Genomic DNA, 17,738 nt, shown 5'->3' with positions numbered 1-17,738 from the left:
TGGCAACGTAAGTCCATTTGTTTTAGCATGTTTATTTGCTATATGTTTTCCCTAACTTAAACGTATTGCCAAACACCAAAAAGGGGGAGATTGTTGGAGCAATCCCAATGGTCCGCGGGACCATGTGTTTTGGTGTTTGGGCAAAGGGTTTAAGTTAGGTTCACCCTTGTATTTGATATGTGTATTTGAGTTGTGCAGGTTTGCAGGATACACATATGACTCAGGTTGATGGCTTCGGGTCCGGTGAAGGATGGAGCATCCGAGGGACCGTGGACAAGGCAGCGAGGACAAGGGCCGAGGGAAGCGACTTCGAGGCATACGCGAAGGATGGCATTGGGTACGAGCCGCGGGCTTGAATGCATCCGAGGGACGAGAGCCAAAGGAAGTAGGCTTGAAGGCAAAAGGTCAAAGCTGCAAAGGAAGAATCAAGTGAGTCATAAGGGTGAGGGTACGAGTGCACGAGAGATTGTACTCGGAGTAAAATCCTAGTTTTTAGGGTTTTACTGTAGCAGTACTGTAGTGTTACTGTAGCAGTACTGTAGCGCTACTGTAGCAGTACTGTAGCAGTCGACTGCATGTTTTAGCAGTCGACTGGTGGAATGAGCCGTTGGGATGTAACGGTCGAATTTCCACAGAGGGCAGTCGACTGCATGTTTTAGCAGTCGACTGGTAGGCGGGGTTTTCCAACCCGTGGCCTATAAAACCAAAGCTTGGGAGCTTGGTTTGAGTTGACGAAATAGAGGTGGTTAATCTCTATTAGTAGTCTACTTGTGCCCTAGCGTCAAAAGAGCTCTTGTGAGGGTTGTGGTGAGGTTTCTCCACCCACAAGGAGGTTTGAGCTAGCCGGAAGTTTTCCGGGGAGTAATCCACCGAAGGATCGGGATCGTCCACCTTACGGACAGCCGTGGAGTAGGAGCAAGTTATCTCCGAACCACGTAAACGAACGTGTTAGCTTGGTTTGCATTTCTTATTCTTGTCTTAAGCTTTCTTTGTATTCATATTTGTAGTTAGTATTAGATTTCCGCTGCGTATACTAACAATAGTGTAGAAAGCGAGTATTTGGGGGTGCCGTCTATCCAACCCCCCTTCAAGCCGGTCATACGATCCCCAACAGTTTGTTCATCGGGAACATATATTATTCGACCATATGAACACAATGGCGTCCATCCTCACATATATTATTCGTCCCCACCGGATCAGTTAGCTGATCGATTCTACTAGTTTTTCATGACAAATTTCTTCCCCTTGAATCGATCAACTAATTAATTACTAATTGATCAATTGATCAATACAAGGGGAAGAAAAAAAAAGTAGAAAACATGGATTTATAAATTATAGGATTCTATTTTAAACTTTTAATCAGAATTTTCAACCACCCTAAACCCTAAATCTTATCGTCTTCTCCCTCCCCTTCTTCTTCATCCTATTTTCTTCTCTAACCTACCCTAGTTGATGCCTCTTCTCCCTCCCCTTCTTTTGAAAAATTAACGAGCAACAAGGAGCTTGCTGCCCTAGCCTCTTCCTCCTTTAGTCTTCATCAAGGAGCTTGCTGTCACTGAGGCTGCTAAGTGCCAACAACAAAAGGAAAGTAACCCTTGTTCCTTCATTTCCAGCCGCAAACATAGACAGCTTTTTCTTTTGCCAGGTTAGGAAAATTGTATGTTTGATAAATGATAACTATTGCTTGTATGTTCTTCATTTCCAACCGTTGGTTAATTCTTAATAAAATTCAATTGTTTGTTATTATTTAAATCTTGTATGTTATTGCTTGCCTTGAATTGAAAATTGTCATCTATATTTTTTTTTGAATGTTTGATAATCATTGCTTGTATATTCTTTATCAATGATTTTTTAAAATGTTTGACTTGTAATAAAATGTTAGGTACTATATCTTCTCAAGCATCTAATTCAATGTCGTCGATTGCTACCCCTTTGAAGTATAATTCAAATGATGTTGGATTAGAATTTGCGGAGATGGTGGATTTCACAAATTTAGATAAGTTGATATGTAATTTGTATAAAAAAAATTACTAGTGGTGGAATTTATAGGCTCAAACAATATGTTACCAATATCATAGGAAATATTGCCCCATATAAACAGTCCTCGGATGAGGATAAATTGAAGTGTAAGAAATGCAATTGAAGAAGCAAGAACAAAAAAAAAAGAATATCAATGAAATGGAGGTGAGAGAAGTTATTCTTGAAAAATATGAGGAAAACGAAGGAACTCTAGGGACAAGAAGGAATTCACTTACTCTTTGCCCTATGGATAGATGTGCATCCATTATTGATCCCGAATCTTCATTGAGTGGAAGTAAGAAGACAAAATAATAACAAAATATTATTGATGTACTTTGGAATCAAAGGGTACACAGTGTGCACCAATATTTAGCTCGATGGGTGTACGAGTCCGCTATTCCTTTTCATACTATTGGCAATGATAACTTCAAGAGGTTTGTGGAAGCAGTTGGTCAATTTGACCTGAATTATCATCCTCCAACTCAATACTTATTAAGGGAGCCCTTATTGAAGGAAGAGGTAGATATAACTAAAAGTCTATTAAAGAAGCAAAACAAAGAATGTGCTTTGAATGTTTGCTCAATTTTGACTGATGCTTGGACCAATAGGAAAAGAAGAAGTATCATGAATATGTGTGTCAATTATAAAGAAGACACAACTTCCCTTAGCATCAGATGAAGCACATATCGAGAATTATATATTTGAATATGTGGACAAGTGCATTGAAAAAGTTGGCCCCCAAAGTGTAGTTCAAGTAATAACAGACAATGCTTTGAATAATATGGTAGCAAAAGATTTGTTGAAGGAGAAGAGACCATATATATTTTTGACTGCATGTGCAGTTAACACCATGAATCTTATGCTTCAAGGAATTGGGAACCAACCAAAATTCAAAGGGGTGATTGAGAAGACAAAGAACTTGACAATCTTTATTGATGCATATCACAAGACATTGTCAATGATGAGAAAGTTTACCAAAAAAAAGGGCATAGTGAGGCCGGGAGTAACACGATTGACAACCACTTTTTTAACTTTGCAAAATTTGATGGAGAAGAAAATTGAACTAAGATATATGGTTGCTAGTGAAGAATGGAATGCATGTAAATATTTAAAAAGTGTAAAGGGGAAGGTGACACATAATACCGCTATTTATGCCTCTTTTTTGAATGAAGTAAGTTTTTGCTTGAAGGTATTTGCCCCTTTAGTTAAGTTGCTTCGTCTTGTTGATGGGAATAAGAAGTCATCTATGGGTTTTGTATATGGAGAATTACTTAGAGTGAGAGAGGAGATTAAAGTGACATTCAAAAATCAAGAGCTTCACTATCGTCCGATTATTGATATTATTGATGAGAAAAGTTGTAATCGACTTGATAGTCCATTACATTTAGCAGCCTACCTCATGAATCCTTATTACTCCTTCAATGACTAGAGCATAGGAAGTGAAGAAGTGGCCACAAATGGCTTATTCACTTGTGTCGAATCATTCTTTACCAATAATATTGATAGCCAAAGTGAGGTAGTAAATGTGGAGTTATTGAAGTATATCAATAAAGCGGGGGGATTTGGAAGACCATTGGCTATAATTGGATACACAAAACATGATGAGAAATATGATCCGGGTAAGAACTAAGTACTTATTTTATTTTGTTAATTTTATTGCTTGTTTGTTGTTTCTTGATTTTTCTTATTGTTATTGTTTGATTTGTTTTTATTTAGTTGGATGGTGGCATCTTTTTGGACATGGTGCACCTAAATTACAAAAGATGGCTAAAAGAATTCTTTCTTTAACTACAAGCTCTTCAGGTTATGAGAAAAATTGGAGTATTTTTGAGGGGGTAAGTACTTAATTAATAATTACTTATTGACTTAATAATTAATATATTTATTTAATGTAGATCCATACAAAGAAAAGAAATAGACTAGATACTGGAACGTCAGACAATTTAATCTATGTTCAATTTAATGCCAAGATCATAAACAAAAAGAAAAGACAAGAAGAAAAAGGAGTAGATGTGCTACTTGCTAGTAAAGCAACTATGGTACAAGGATGGATTGTTGATAGTGGTGATGAAGATGTTGAGACAAATATTGTAAATGTCAAAGAACTTTACAAAGAAGAATTTGTATCATATGAAGAAGAGGAAGATGCCATGGATTTTGAATTTGAATCTGATATAGAGAAAGTATTGGAGAAATATGGAGATGAACTAGAATAAGAATTAGGGATATAGGAGATTATATGAGTTATTTTGTGACTTGTGAGAAAACTTTTGCTAATTTGTATGCCTTGTTAGTTTCAGAGTTTCAATTGTAGTTTGTACTTTGGTCTTTTAACTAGTTTGTATACTTTTGCTATTTCAATATTTCTATTTCCATTTATCTATTGGAATCAAATTATGTATTTCATTATTATTATTTCAGTATTTCTATTTTGCATGTTATGCCTTGTCAGTTTCAAGATTCTACCTTATCACAGAACCCTACCTAATCAATCAATTAATCGATTCAACGTGTTGAATCGATCAACTGATCGATTCAGACGAATTCTACGACAAATAGAACCCTGCCGAATTGATCAGTTGATTGATTCAGTTTGTTGAATCGATAAACTGATTGATTCAGAGGATTCTGTGATAAACAGAACCTTGCCAAATTGATCAGCTGATTGATTCAGCGTGTTGAATCAATCAGCTGATCGATTCAACATGGTTCTATTTGTCGAGAAAATCCTACCGAATCGATCAGTTGATCAATCCGACAAGATTTTCCCAAAAAAAGAATTCCACTTAGGTGCCCAGGCACTAGGTGGCGGGCAACCACCCGCCTACTGCCCAACGCCTTTTTTAACATTGCTTAAAAGACGACGTTTGTCTATTTTTAAGTTTAACAAAGCATGCCCCATATAATGATGATAATCCCAGTTAGCCTTATTGATTATTTCTGGGGTGATCGGCCTAGTCGCATGAAAGTTTTCCATTGGCCACCAGGATAAATTGGGAAGTGTGTACAACAGGCAGTCCAAGAGCTTAACATCCTTTAATTGCGACCCCCATCTGGAGGAAAAATTTCTGTAAATACGCTATAATTGGAGATCGAACCGAGAGTGCCTGGATGACAACTTGAATGTCCTACTGTGGCACCATAGCCCCGGGGACAGCATGTCCCATATAATGATGCATACATTAAGGTAGATTCATTAATTATTAATTAATCACGAAGAAGATTGTGGTTAGAGAGGTTAATTAATAGTAAACAATGCAACTTAGATATGATAAAAGAACATATTAACGATTCAAAATATAAATGATAAATTTGTCTTTAACCTATATAACTGATAATTTTATGAAAAATATCATTTTTATTTTACTTATAGAGTAAGTAAATGAATCAATAATTATTTAATTATGAGGTAGTTAAATTTCATATTCTTTCATTGGTGTTAAAATAATGTTTATTAATTGCCAAATTGTTTGAGAAGAATTAATAGAAGACATATTTTTTAAGAACTCTGAGGAACAAGTTAAGTGTGTTTTAAGGGTACTTTTTATGTGATGGAGGTTGTAATTAGTGGCGTAGTCAGAATTTTCAACTAGGGGTAAATTTGATAAATTAAAAAAATGAATACAATATAAAATGTATAATAAAAGTTATATATTAATTTCCTATGTTTTTACAATAACATTTTTTGAGATTTCATGTTTTGAAAATGCTGAATAATAGTTTTATTATCAGTTGTATCAAACATATTTCGTTTAATATATGATATCAAATTAAATAATCATTTATCATATTATCTCCCAATTGATTATAAAGTGAGGTTTGATTAGTGTCATTGTTGAAACCACTCTTTCTACAATTGTAGGGTAATGTGTAATAGCAATGCTAATTTCAAAAGGAGATATATCAAAGGATACCGTCGATGTTTTTTAAATTGAATCGTCCTTTTATCAAACTCACTAATCTCCGCAATCTTAGATAATTGATTACTACATCGCATGTCAAAAATAAAGTCATCAAGTTGGTGCTCAAAATGTATTCACTCCATCGGGGTGAAATCAGATGGATAAAACTAAGCAAACTGAAGCAATTTTCTCTTATCATAAGCAGAGAACGAATTTAATGGATCAAGACAAGTCATACATAACAACAACTATGTGTTCACATTATTAAAGCGACTGTTTAACTCTTGAAGTTACAAATCTATCACTTCATAAAATGTTTCAATGTGATAATAGTAAGATTTGTTCTTCATTCAATATTTCGTTGTGATCTCCCATGAAGGCGAACAAGTCTTCCATATGTGGGATGACTACCTCATATTTAATACAAGATAAAGAAACTTCATTCAGTAACTGTTGGGGTTCAACCAAAGTCCCACATTAGAAATATTTGGAAAACATCATGGGTTTAAAAATGATGCATGATATCTCTATTGGTATGAGGCCTTTTAGGGAGAGCTCAAAAACAAAGTCATGAGAGTCTAGGCCCAAAGTAGACAATATCATGTCATTATGGAGATATGTGAACATCCTTTGGGTACAATAAATGGTATCAGAGCCATGGTCCAGACCCGATACAATGTGGGGTGGCCTTTAACGAAATTGAGAGTGGGCTCGGAGTAGGTCAGGGTGACTAAATGCTCGCGGGGAGGCTCAAAGTAGATCAGGATGACTAGATGTTCGCGGGGAACCCGGAGTATGTCAAGGTGACCAGATGCTTGCGGGATGCCTGGAACTTATACATATGGATATATGTGGACCATTTTCTAAGGCTTCTTGAAATGGTCAATCATACTTTATAAGCTTTATAGATGATTATTCCCGATACGAATACTTGTACCTTATTCATGAGAAGTCGCAATACCTAGACATGTTCAAAACCTTCAAAGATGAAGTTGAAAATCAACTTAGTAAGAAGATTAAGGCGGTAAGATCAGGCCGTGGTGGTGAATACTATGGTAGGTCTGATGGATTAGGTGAACAACGTCCTGGGCCATTTGCGGATTACCTTGCTGAGTGCGGTATCGTGGTGCAATACACCATGCCTAGGATACCTCAGTAGAATGGTATAGCAGAGCGACGAAATCGAACCCTCAAGGACTTGCTAAGAAGTATGATTACATTTTCTTCTCTACCAGAGTCCTTGTGGGGTGAATCACTCAAAACTATAATTTACCTACTCAATAGAGTTCCTAGTAAGGTACTAATAAAAACCCCATACGAGTTATGGATAGGTAGAGCACCTAGTTTTAGAAATCTACAAGTTTAGGGTTATCCAGCTGAAGCTAGGCCATATAAGCCTAACGAAAGGAAATTAGACTCAAGAACTATTAGTTGCCATTTTGTAGATACTTTGAAAACTCAAGAGGTTTCAAGTTCTATAACACCATGAGTAGATCCCTTTTTAAGATGGGTAATGCCAAATTCATTAAAGATAGTGGAGCGATAAAGCAAGGGAAATATCATTTGAGGAGAACATTAGTGATCATAATATGATAACTACTGATGTAGTTGGTAGTAAAATGGTTACCGTTCCACATATGGTTGTGTCACGCCCTAGAGGAGTCTCTGCCAGAGGAAATTTCCAGCAACATCTCCCCTGTACGGGTGATAATCTGAATCATTTCTACATGCACAATATACCTCAGCCACAAGCGGCTGGAATATCCACACAACCACGCAGTTTATATGCAGCATACTCGGCTGATACAATAAAAACACAACCACGCAGTTATATGTAAATCTAACAGCCCACTCGGCTGTACCAAAAACCAAACACAGCGGAAAAATGATAGAAAACCAAATACAAACCAAAATACAAGATTGCTAGCCGGCTAGGCTTACACCACACAACAACACAACACTCCGGAAACAAAATCGGAACACAAAGCCAAATACCCACATATCATATACCATGCTAAAAATACACAAACTGTGGGGACTGGTCTTTTAATGTGACGTGGGGACTGGCAAGTAGGATACTCCAAGCGACTCCATAAACAACCTGGTACATGAAAAAGATAGTGTCCACGGGGGTGAGTTCAACAACTCAGCAGATACCAGTTGACATGTATAGTAAACTATAACAGATGGTAAAAACTATAGAGTACAGTCTCCTGGACAAAAGTTGGAAGATGCACAATAAAAAAGGGATGAAGAGAACTGTACTCACCAGGGGCTCTTATCAGAATAGTCAGGTCGTCAGACCGAGAGTATCATAAATCCTGTATGCATGTCAAACATATGCATTCATCCAAATGCAGCATATAAATGCAACAAACACAATCAGTAAATGCATAAATGCATATGATGCCAATGACATGGTCACCCCTGACACCAGTCAACCATCTCACCCACAATGGTGAGACCGAGTGGGTAGGGCTGTGACAATCGTGCACTCTGACGTCACTGCTCCTGATGAGTGACCGAGTGGACGGGATGCTGTCGGAGTACACCTATCCTCCTACCCTAAATCATAAGTAGGGGAGCTCAATGCTCTCATCTCCCGGTACACGATGACGGGGAGGGATCCCGGCATGCTACCACGCTGCATCACACTACCTATGAGCGGACCAACGGAGCACCACTGAGCAAATCTGACGTGCTACCACGCTGCGTCACGCTACCCATAAGCGAACCAGCGGAGCACCGACAGAGATGAAACTGGCGATGTGCTCAACAATAATGGAACAGACTATCGCGCAGCATGCAATCATGCGAATGATGCATGACACTAAGCATGACAGAATCCTGAACAGCATAGCAATATCCATATATATATAAAATGTGTACCATAGGACAATGAACCAAATCAAAGGTACACAGACTAGATAAGGTATAAAAACCTAGATCCTGAACATAATAAACACATGGTTGTGTCACTACCCCTATAAACATGTATAATCAAGTAGGTACTATCATGAAGTGCATAATAAGCAAACGAAACAAGCATGTAACAGGTATCGGGTAGTGACCAACCGAAGCAAGACAAACATAATCATTACTAAAGGCTATAACCTACTAAACATATCAACATGACATTATCAAAGATAAGTCAAGGTACCCGCCTCAAATAGTAGGTCCAATCCAGTCAAATCCAACGTCGAGATGCTCGCCTCGAATCAGAGTCCTGTAATACATGATATACAGATTTAGCTAATTACATATAAATTAATTAGCTAAAGCAAATCCTCAAACCTATTTAGGATAATCATAATCGAATACGACTATTGATTAACCTCCTATTTATCAACCTACTACAACATGCATAACCATCTAAAATAATCAAATCCAACCATGATCTACATCTAAGATCAAACCTACATTTAACTATTCAATCATTCTAATCATGTATCAACTAGTGATATACTAACCATCTAGTAATTCATATCATCTCCAATTCAACATATACCTAATTCATCAATAATACAAATCAATTTCCCTACTTCTTACCTTAATCCACAACCCTCCCCTCTGTTGATCCACATAAGGAATCGATGCTGGATCAAAGAACACCACAACAAGACATCTTTGGAAATTTCTCCTCACTGATGGATGGGTTGCTGCCGACACCAAGAACACTTACTCCGAGACCTCCACAGCTTCAAGAAAAGAAAAAGCAGTGATTCGGCAACAAGAAGAATCCACAGAAATCCGTTGCTTCCCTTCTATTGATCGCCTAATGCCACTACTGTGAAGAGGAGGTGAAGCCCGAAGCTAGGGCACGACACAGTAGACCCCAAGCCGGCAATGAACATAGGGCACGGTTAAGAAAGAGGAGAGGAGGGCGGCTGGCGATCTGATTTGCACCGAATCGATCCAATGGCGTCGACGTCGAGGTGGAGACGAAAGGTGGAGGCTCGGCACCAAAAACCTCTCCTTGGCCGAAGATAACTCCGAGGGAGGACGAAGCTTGGATGGCGGTAGAGGAGAGAAAAGGGAGAGGACAGTAGGGCTTAGGGAGAGCGACTTCGGCTGAGGCTCGGGAGAGAAGACGAGGAGAGGAGGAGAGCCGTCTCATGCGGTTAGGGCACGGATCAGAAGAAGGAGGCTCGGCGCGAGGAAATGGCGTCTGGGAGAAAGAAAAATCAAATAGAAAGGAAAAGAAAAATAAACTTTTCCTCATTTAAATGGGGTACCTTAAACAGGCCTTTCCAGGGCCTAAATTTATCCCCGTAAACTCGTCCATACGGTCTCCGAAAAATTTCAGAAAAATTTCCAAAAACTCTGGAAAATTCCCTCATCATTATTCGTCATTTTTTTGTATTTTACATTCTCCCCCACTAATAAAAATTTGGTCCCCAAATTTCGCTATCTACCATCAGCAAATACTAACAACAGGTAGAAAGTATAAATGCTGAACAAAAAATAACTCACACACCTCAAGTAAAAAGGTGGGGTATCGAGCTCGGATAGTATCCTCGAGCTCCCAGGTAGCCTCCTCGTCGGAATGATGCTGTCATTCGACTTTAACCAGTCGGATTGTCCTGTTCCGCAGCTGACGCTCTTTCTGATCCAAAATTCGTACCGGAACTTCCTCATAAGTGACGTCAGGCTGAACGGGAACTGGATATCTATCAGCACATGTATCAGGTCGGGTATGTATCTCCTCAACATAGATATGTGGAATACGTCGTGGACGCCTGCCAGAGCCGATGCTAGCGCCAGACGATAAGCTACCACTCCAATTCTCTCCAAGATCTGGAGCGGTCCAATGTATCGTGGAGGTATCTTACCTCTGAGGTCAAATCTTTTCACCCCTTTCGTGGGTGAAACTCACAGAAAACATGGTCGCCAATAGAGAACTCTAGGGGTCTGCGTCTCCGATCAACATAACTCTTTTGGCGGTCTTGCGCTTCTGACATCCTCCGTCTGATAGTACGGGCCAAATCTGCCTCATGCTGAGCTCTATGAGGTCCCAACAACTAGGCCTCCCCAATCTCATCGCAGAGGGTGGGTGTCCGACAAGGCCTACCATACAACGCTTCAAACGGTGTCATCTGGATAGCCGAATGAAAGCTGTTGTTGTAGGCGAACTCTAACAATGGCAAATGGTCCTCCCAACTGCCTCCAAAATCCAATACACAAGACCTCCGCAAGTCCTCTAGAGTCTAAATGGTCCGCTCTGACTGTCCATCTATCTGCGGATAGAAAATTGTACTGAATCAGAGCTGAGTGCCCAAGGCCTGCTGCAGACTCTGTCAGAATCGAGACGTGAACCGGGGGTCTCTATCCGAAATAATAGTCAACATGACACCATGTAATATGATGATCTCTCGGCAATACAGATCTGCCAATCGATCCATGGAATCAGTCTTCCGGATCGCTAAGAAGTGCGCCGATTTGGTTAATCGATCAACGATTAGCCAAATCGCGTCTTAGTTTCGTCGTGTCCTCGACAAACCCACCACAAAATCCATGGTGATGTGTTCCCATTTCCACTAAGGAATAGGAATTCGCCGAAGTAATCCGGCAGGTCTCTGGTGCTCGGCCTTCACCTGTTGACAGACAAGACATCTCGCTACAAATTCCGTGATATCTTTCTTCATACCGTTCCACCACTAGGAACGCCTCATATCTCGGTACATACGAGTACTGCCTGGGTGGATCGCAAATCGAGAATGATGAGCCTCCTGAAGTAGCTCCTGTAAGACCTGGTGAGACTGAGGTACGCCTAATCTGTTGGATCAAAAGCGCTAGAGGGGGGGGGTGAATAGCGCTCGTGGCTATTTTGTTCGATTCGTAAAACTATCGGAGTTAGAACACGCAGCGGAATAAAGAAACAAAAACAGAGACACAAGGGATTTTACTTCGTTCGAAGCCTAGATCGACTCCTACTCGAAGGCCCACGATCCTTGATCGCTTTCCGTGGGCAACAACTATAAGCTCGAATAGAATTACAAGTGAAGTATAACAATAAGAAATAATTAAATTATACCCACGACAATATCAATAACTGAAGATTCGGAGCTCCGGGTAGTCGGGGGGTCGTTGGAGCACTTCGGGATCATGTCGTTAGCAGCTAGTCGCAGAAGGATTGCTTGGAGTGAATTATAGAGAGCTGCTGGTCGAAACCCCCTTATAAAGGGTGTTCAAGGCGCCTTGAAAGCCATTCAAGGCGCCTCCATGCTGCCGAGTCGCCCGCGTGGATCAAGCTTGAACTGGTCGAATTTTATCTCTTCAAGGTGCCTTATGCCTCATTCAAGGCGCCTTAAGCAACTGGTTCAAGGCGCCTTATGACTCCTTCAAGGCGCCTCCAGGGTGCTTCGCAGCCAGCTCCAGCTTTGCACCCAAGGCGCCTCCAAGCCCCATGGAGGCGCCTTGGACACTGTTCATCCGAGGTGTACTTTGTGTTTTTGGTACCTGCAAGAGTGTTAGTCCCAAACACATACCCTGCAAACTAAAGTTAGCACAAAACAACAGTAAATATAATAATAGAATATTATGACAGTCTCCGGACTGTCCAGGTCTGACTTTGGATTTCCGACCGGAAACCTTAGGTCGACCCGACGCCTATTGTTCCCTCTACGGGGAACGCGTCCTCACCTACTCCACTTAGGAGATTTACCTTTTGCCAGTTCGGTCCTCCAGACCGACTGGACTTTTGCTCAACGTCCGTTGCTTCCGGTCTTCGTGCTGGATGTCTGGTCCTCGACCCTTCCAGACTTCTACCCGGTTCACGACACCAGGATTTTAACCTAGGGTTACCACCCCCTAGGATTTTTGCCCGAAGCTTCGACCCGCCAAGACTTTCCGCATAGGGTCACTACCCCCTATGACCTAGGGTTACCACCCCCTAGGGGGTTTCACCTGCCTAACCGCAGTTAGGACTTTCCTGAAACACTCAATCAAATACATTAGATAACAAATAAGTTTAACTTTGAACCCTTTGTCATTATCAAAACTTAGGTTCGATCGTCGGATGCTTCCTACACCAACAATCTCCCCCTTTTTGATTATGGCAACCGAAATTCAAAGTTAAGCGAAAAGATGCAAAACATATAGGCATAAGTAAGCACAGGCATAAATAAGGCATAAGTACATACAAAGCTCCCCCTTACTAGAAGCTCCCCTTTAAAAAAATCTCTCTTTTGAACTTTCTTTGATTTCCTTTAATTCCTTTGAATTTCCTTATACTCTCCCCCTTTGCCATATATCAAAATAACTAAGAGAGAAATCAATATAGTAGTAAACACTTAAATTAAATTTCTTGTAAATATTTAAAGCTTAAGTGTATTTTTCAGTTTTTGGAACAGATTTTGAAATGATTTTCAACATCAATTTTAAAGGGTTTCAAAATGAGTTTCAAAATATTTTTCAAAGGATTTTCAATAAGTTTTTCAAATATTTTTCAAAATATTTTGAATAAGTTTTTCAAATATTTTTCAAAAGATTTTTGATAAATTTTTCAAATATTTTTCAAAAGATTTTGAATAAGTTTTTCAAATATTTTTCAAAGGATTTTGAAATAATTTTTAAAAGGATTTTGAAATAATTTTTAAAATAATTTTGAAATAATTTTTAAAAGGTTTTTTAAAAGAATTTTTAAAAGGTAAATCGAATATTTCGTTTAATTTATTTGATTAAATAAATTATTTTGATTAATTAGTTAAGTTACTTATTTAAGTTTAATTCGAATTAGATTCAGTTGAATTAAACTAAGTTCAACCTAGATCCATCTCACTCGATCCTAAATTATCAATCAGGTAATCTTAAATAGTTTTGTGAGATGATTAATCTTTGATTTAGATTATGTCTAAGGATTAATTTACATTTGAGTTAAACTTAGGTTTTTCAATTAGTCAATTAAATATACATTTCAATGATTGGTTCCCAGGTCAGGGCGAGACTCTAGGCCTTCTTGGGTATGAGATCATCCACCCCTTCCTAGACAGAACCGTTCAAGGAAAATATATATTTAATTTTATTTTTGAAACTCCTAGATTTAACTAGCAAGTGTAAATTATGCCTAGATCCTTAAGCTATCCTAGTCTAAGCATGTATATTGTAAGAAAATAAATAAACAAGCATCAATCAATTTATATATTTATTGAGATGGTTTTTCTATTGGCTCCCCCTGGATCATAGCCTCGATATGGTCTATCAAGGAAATGGATCTGATCCTTGGGGACCCAATAGTGACCAGGTCCAACTTGATTAACCAAATTTGACTTGGGGACCCATACTTAAATCATGCTTCTATTATTTCTATTTATTAAAGATAGATATGATTTATACTTACTTTTGGTTCTGAATCCAAGTCTGGATTTGTTCTACACGACTCGCTGTTTTCTAAGAATCAGATCCAAATTCTTGGAACCCAAGGTGAACCGTTCCAACGTGTTCTTGAGTTTTTTAATTTGAGCTTTCAGATTAGAATTTTCTTCCTCAAGTTGTTGGACTTGAGTTGAGTTTCCAATTTGAACTGACTCAGTTAAAGAGCTCAAGTCAGTCGCTTCCTTAAGGGTTGTTTCCTCCTTTTGGAGCGACTTAACCCGGATGTTGGATTTAGCCAACTTTTTTACTAAGTAAGGTAATAATTCATGCAAGTTATCTAATTGAAATTCTACGAGTAGTGAACTTACAGTGGGATTTGGTCCTTTGGAAACGAATGCGGATTCGTGGCTTTGCTCGGACTCGACTTCCGACTCGCTCTCGGTTTCAGACTCAAATTCGGACTCGGTTTCGTCAATGTCTACTTGTACTGGCAATGCGAGGAAGCTTGTCGGTTCTTCTTTGTCGGACTCGGATTCTTCTGACGACTCGGACCAGGTTGCCTTCAACGCCTTCTTTCTTTTCTTCTTGTTTGGACAGTCTGGTTTGTAGTGCCCCTTCTGGTTGCATCCGTAGCAGGTGACTCCAGTCTTGTCCTTCTTGGTTGTTTGAGTTTCCCTTTTTGACTTGCATATTTTCCGCACGAGCTTTATCAGTTTGGAAATAACTTCGTCTTCATTGTCTGTGTCCGATTCGTCTTTGGACTTGGATTTGCGCCTCGTCGTCGGTTCGCGCGTTTTGTTGGTACCTGCAACCAAAGTAACACCTTTCTCGACCGAGCGTGCATTAGTCTGCTCATGCAATTCTAATTCGGAAAATAATTCATCTAGTTTTATTGAAGATAAATCCTTGGAAACTTTGTAAGCATCCACCATGGATGCCCACAAAGCGTTCCTCGGAAAAGCGCTTAGGGCGTATTTTATTACGTCGCGGTTTTCCACCCTTTGGCTGATCGCATGAAGTCCGTTGAGTAGGTCCTGGATGCGTGCGTGAAACTGGTTCGCCGTCTCACCTTCCTGCATTTTATTATTATACAATTTATTTAAAATTAAATCACGCTTACTTACTTTAGCGTCTGACATGCTCTCGTGCAGCTCGATTAGTTTGTTCCACAGCTCCTTCGCACTTGAAAATGGTCCGACTCTATTCAGTTCTTCTTTTGTCAACCCGCATTGTAGCATGCAAGTGGCTTTGGCATCTGCTTCCACCTTCTTCCTGATGCTGGCGTCCCAGTTGGTGCAGGAAACCAATTCTCCGGTGCCATCACGTGGTAGCTCGAGACCGGTCTGGATGATGATCCACATCTTAACTTGTATCTTGAGATGGTAGATCATCCAGTTCTTCCAATAGGCAAAGTCTTCGCCGGAGAAGAGCGGGGGGCGGGTAGTGCTCGAGCCTTCTTGAAGGGCCATTAAAAACTTGCACACAAAGAAGAAGAGAAAAAAAAATGTACCAGGACTTGATCCTGGATTAGCAGTGCGGTATGAATTAAAAAAAAAAAACTAACTCGAGTGGTGTTGCACCAACCTTGAGCGAAATCGATACGAACGAGAAAAAATTGGAATATAGCAATAATACTAAGGGAAGAGATCTGCGTCGGCGCCGCCAGACCCTGCGATCCAGGGTGCGCCTCGTGCGTGCCCGAGCGATTTTATTTATAAATCCTAATTAAATTTTCTTAATAAAAATTTAAAAATATAAAAAATATATTTTAAAATCAAAATTTAATTAATATTCTGAAAAATTAATTTTTAATGTTTTAAATTGTATTTAAAATTTTTTAAAAAAATTATAATAAATCTGTTTAAAATTTTAAAAAATTATAAAAATTCAGATATATATTATAATATTTTTTATTTAAAAATTAATTTTTTTTTAAAATAATAAAAATTCAGATTTATATTCTAATATTCTAAAAATTAAAAATTCTAAAAAAACTAATAAATTAAATTTATATTTTGATATTTTTATTATTTTATATTTTTAAAATAATAATTAATTAATTAATTAATTTGTATAATTATTATATATAAAATAACATCTTTATGCTAATTTATATATTTATTATAGATAATATTTTTTATCTTAGAATTAATTTAAAATTTGGATCCATAAATATTAACTTTTGTACTTTTGTAATATGTTTAGAAATATTACAAGTCTTTTATTTTAAAAATTTTGATAAAAGTGTTGTTATGTTTATGATTCCTAATAAAACACTATTTGCAATTCTGATCAATCTAAATTGAGAAAGATGAATTAATATTTTCAGAAGATTGTTTCAAATTTCAGAAGTTGATGTTTATAGTTTATATACTTAATTTGTAAATTTACAATGATAAATACATTTTTGACATTATAAAATGATGATCATTACCTAGAAATGTATATTATCCTTACTTTTACTTTTTGTATAATGCATAGGTAATGACACCAAAACAACAATCTCATGATCCAGCTTGGAGACACGCACGTCTATTAGAAAATCGATTTCATTGGTAATGTTTGCATTGCGATATGATTGGACGCGATGGCGGGGTCACACGCTTAAAACATCTTGCTGGTGGATATCCGGATGTTTCTAATTGTCCAAAAGTTTCTCAAGAAATTCGTCGTGCAATGAAAGAGGAACTTGATGGCAGAAAAGCATTAAAATATAAACAACAACGAGAACGTGAACTTGTTAATAGTCGAAGCTCTAAAGAACCAATCTATGATGAAATGAAAGGTCGTGGTGAAGTTCCAAATGACGAAGACTTTTTAACAGCTCTCAGTGCCTCTCGAACTCAATATGACTATGAGCAAAATATGCAACATAGAAGTGACTCTGGTGCTAGTGGAAGTGGCTCAACTACTGCATCAACATTAGGAAAGAGTGCAAGTGTTCGTATTACTTCAACACAAGGTGGTATTGGTCATTTTTTTCTTCTATGGGACGAAGACGTGCAGTTAATATTGCTGATATTGATCCACTAGCATTTCCAGACCAAGCTAGCAAACAGACTAGGATTGATGATGCATATTCAAAAGAGAAGAATAAATCCATCGGTAAAAGTATTGCTAAATTTTTCCATTTTAATCATATTCCCCCAAATGCAGCAAACAACACATACTACCGTAGCATGGTGTCCAACATCCAAAAATCTGGTCCTGGTATTCAACCTCCGACTGCATATGAAATTGCCGGTCCATATTTAGATGAACAAGTGGAGGAGATCAAGACTTGGATCCTATCATGCAAGAAACAATGGAGCTTATATGGGGTTACGTTGATGTGTGATGGCTGGACAGGACCTACACGGATGAGCATCATCAACTTTCTACTATACTGCAATAGAAAGGTGATATTTCATAAATCTATTGATGCAACTACAGACTATCATGATGCACCCTACATATTTCGTTTGATGGATAGTGTAGTTCACGAGATAGGTGCAGAACATATAG

The 17,738-nt window shown here is 38.4% G+C and overlaps 1 protein-coding gene across 1 annotated transcript; it reads left to right on the top strand.

Moving 5' to 3' along the window:
* Window positions 1–2,800: 2,800 nt before the first annotated feature.
* LOC121978558 lies at window positions 2,801–4,235 on the top strand. Its single transcript, XM_042530888.1, has 5 exons — window positions 2,801–3,148; window positions 3,209–3,295; window positions 3,449–3,638; window positions 3,736–3,854; window positions 3,990–4,235. The coding sequence occupies exons 1-5, from the start codon at window positions 2,801–2,803 to the stop codon at window positions 4,233–4,235; spliced, it is 990 nt and encodes a 329-aa protein (XP_042386822.1).
* The last annotated feature ends 13,503 nt before the right edge of the window (window positions 4,236–17,738 follow it).

Source organism: Zingiber officinale, chromosome 4B (assembly GCF_018446385.1).
Source record: "Zingiber officinale cultivar Zhangliang chromosome 4B, Zo_v1.1, whole genome shotgun sequence".
Lineage (NCBI taxonomy): Eukaryota > Viridiplantae > Streptophyta > Magnoliopsida > Zingiberales > Zingiberaceae > Zingiber > Zingiber officinale.
Note: the sequence above shows the minus strand (reverse complement) of the source record. Positions and strands in the feature narration are given on the sequence as shown.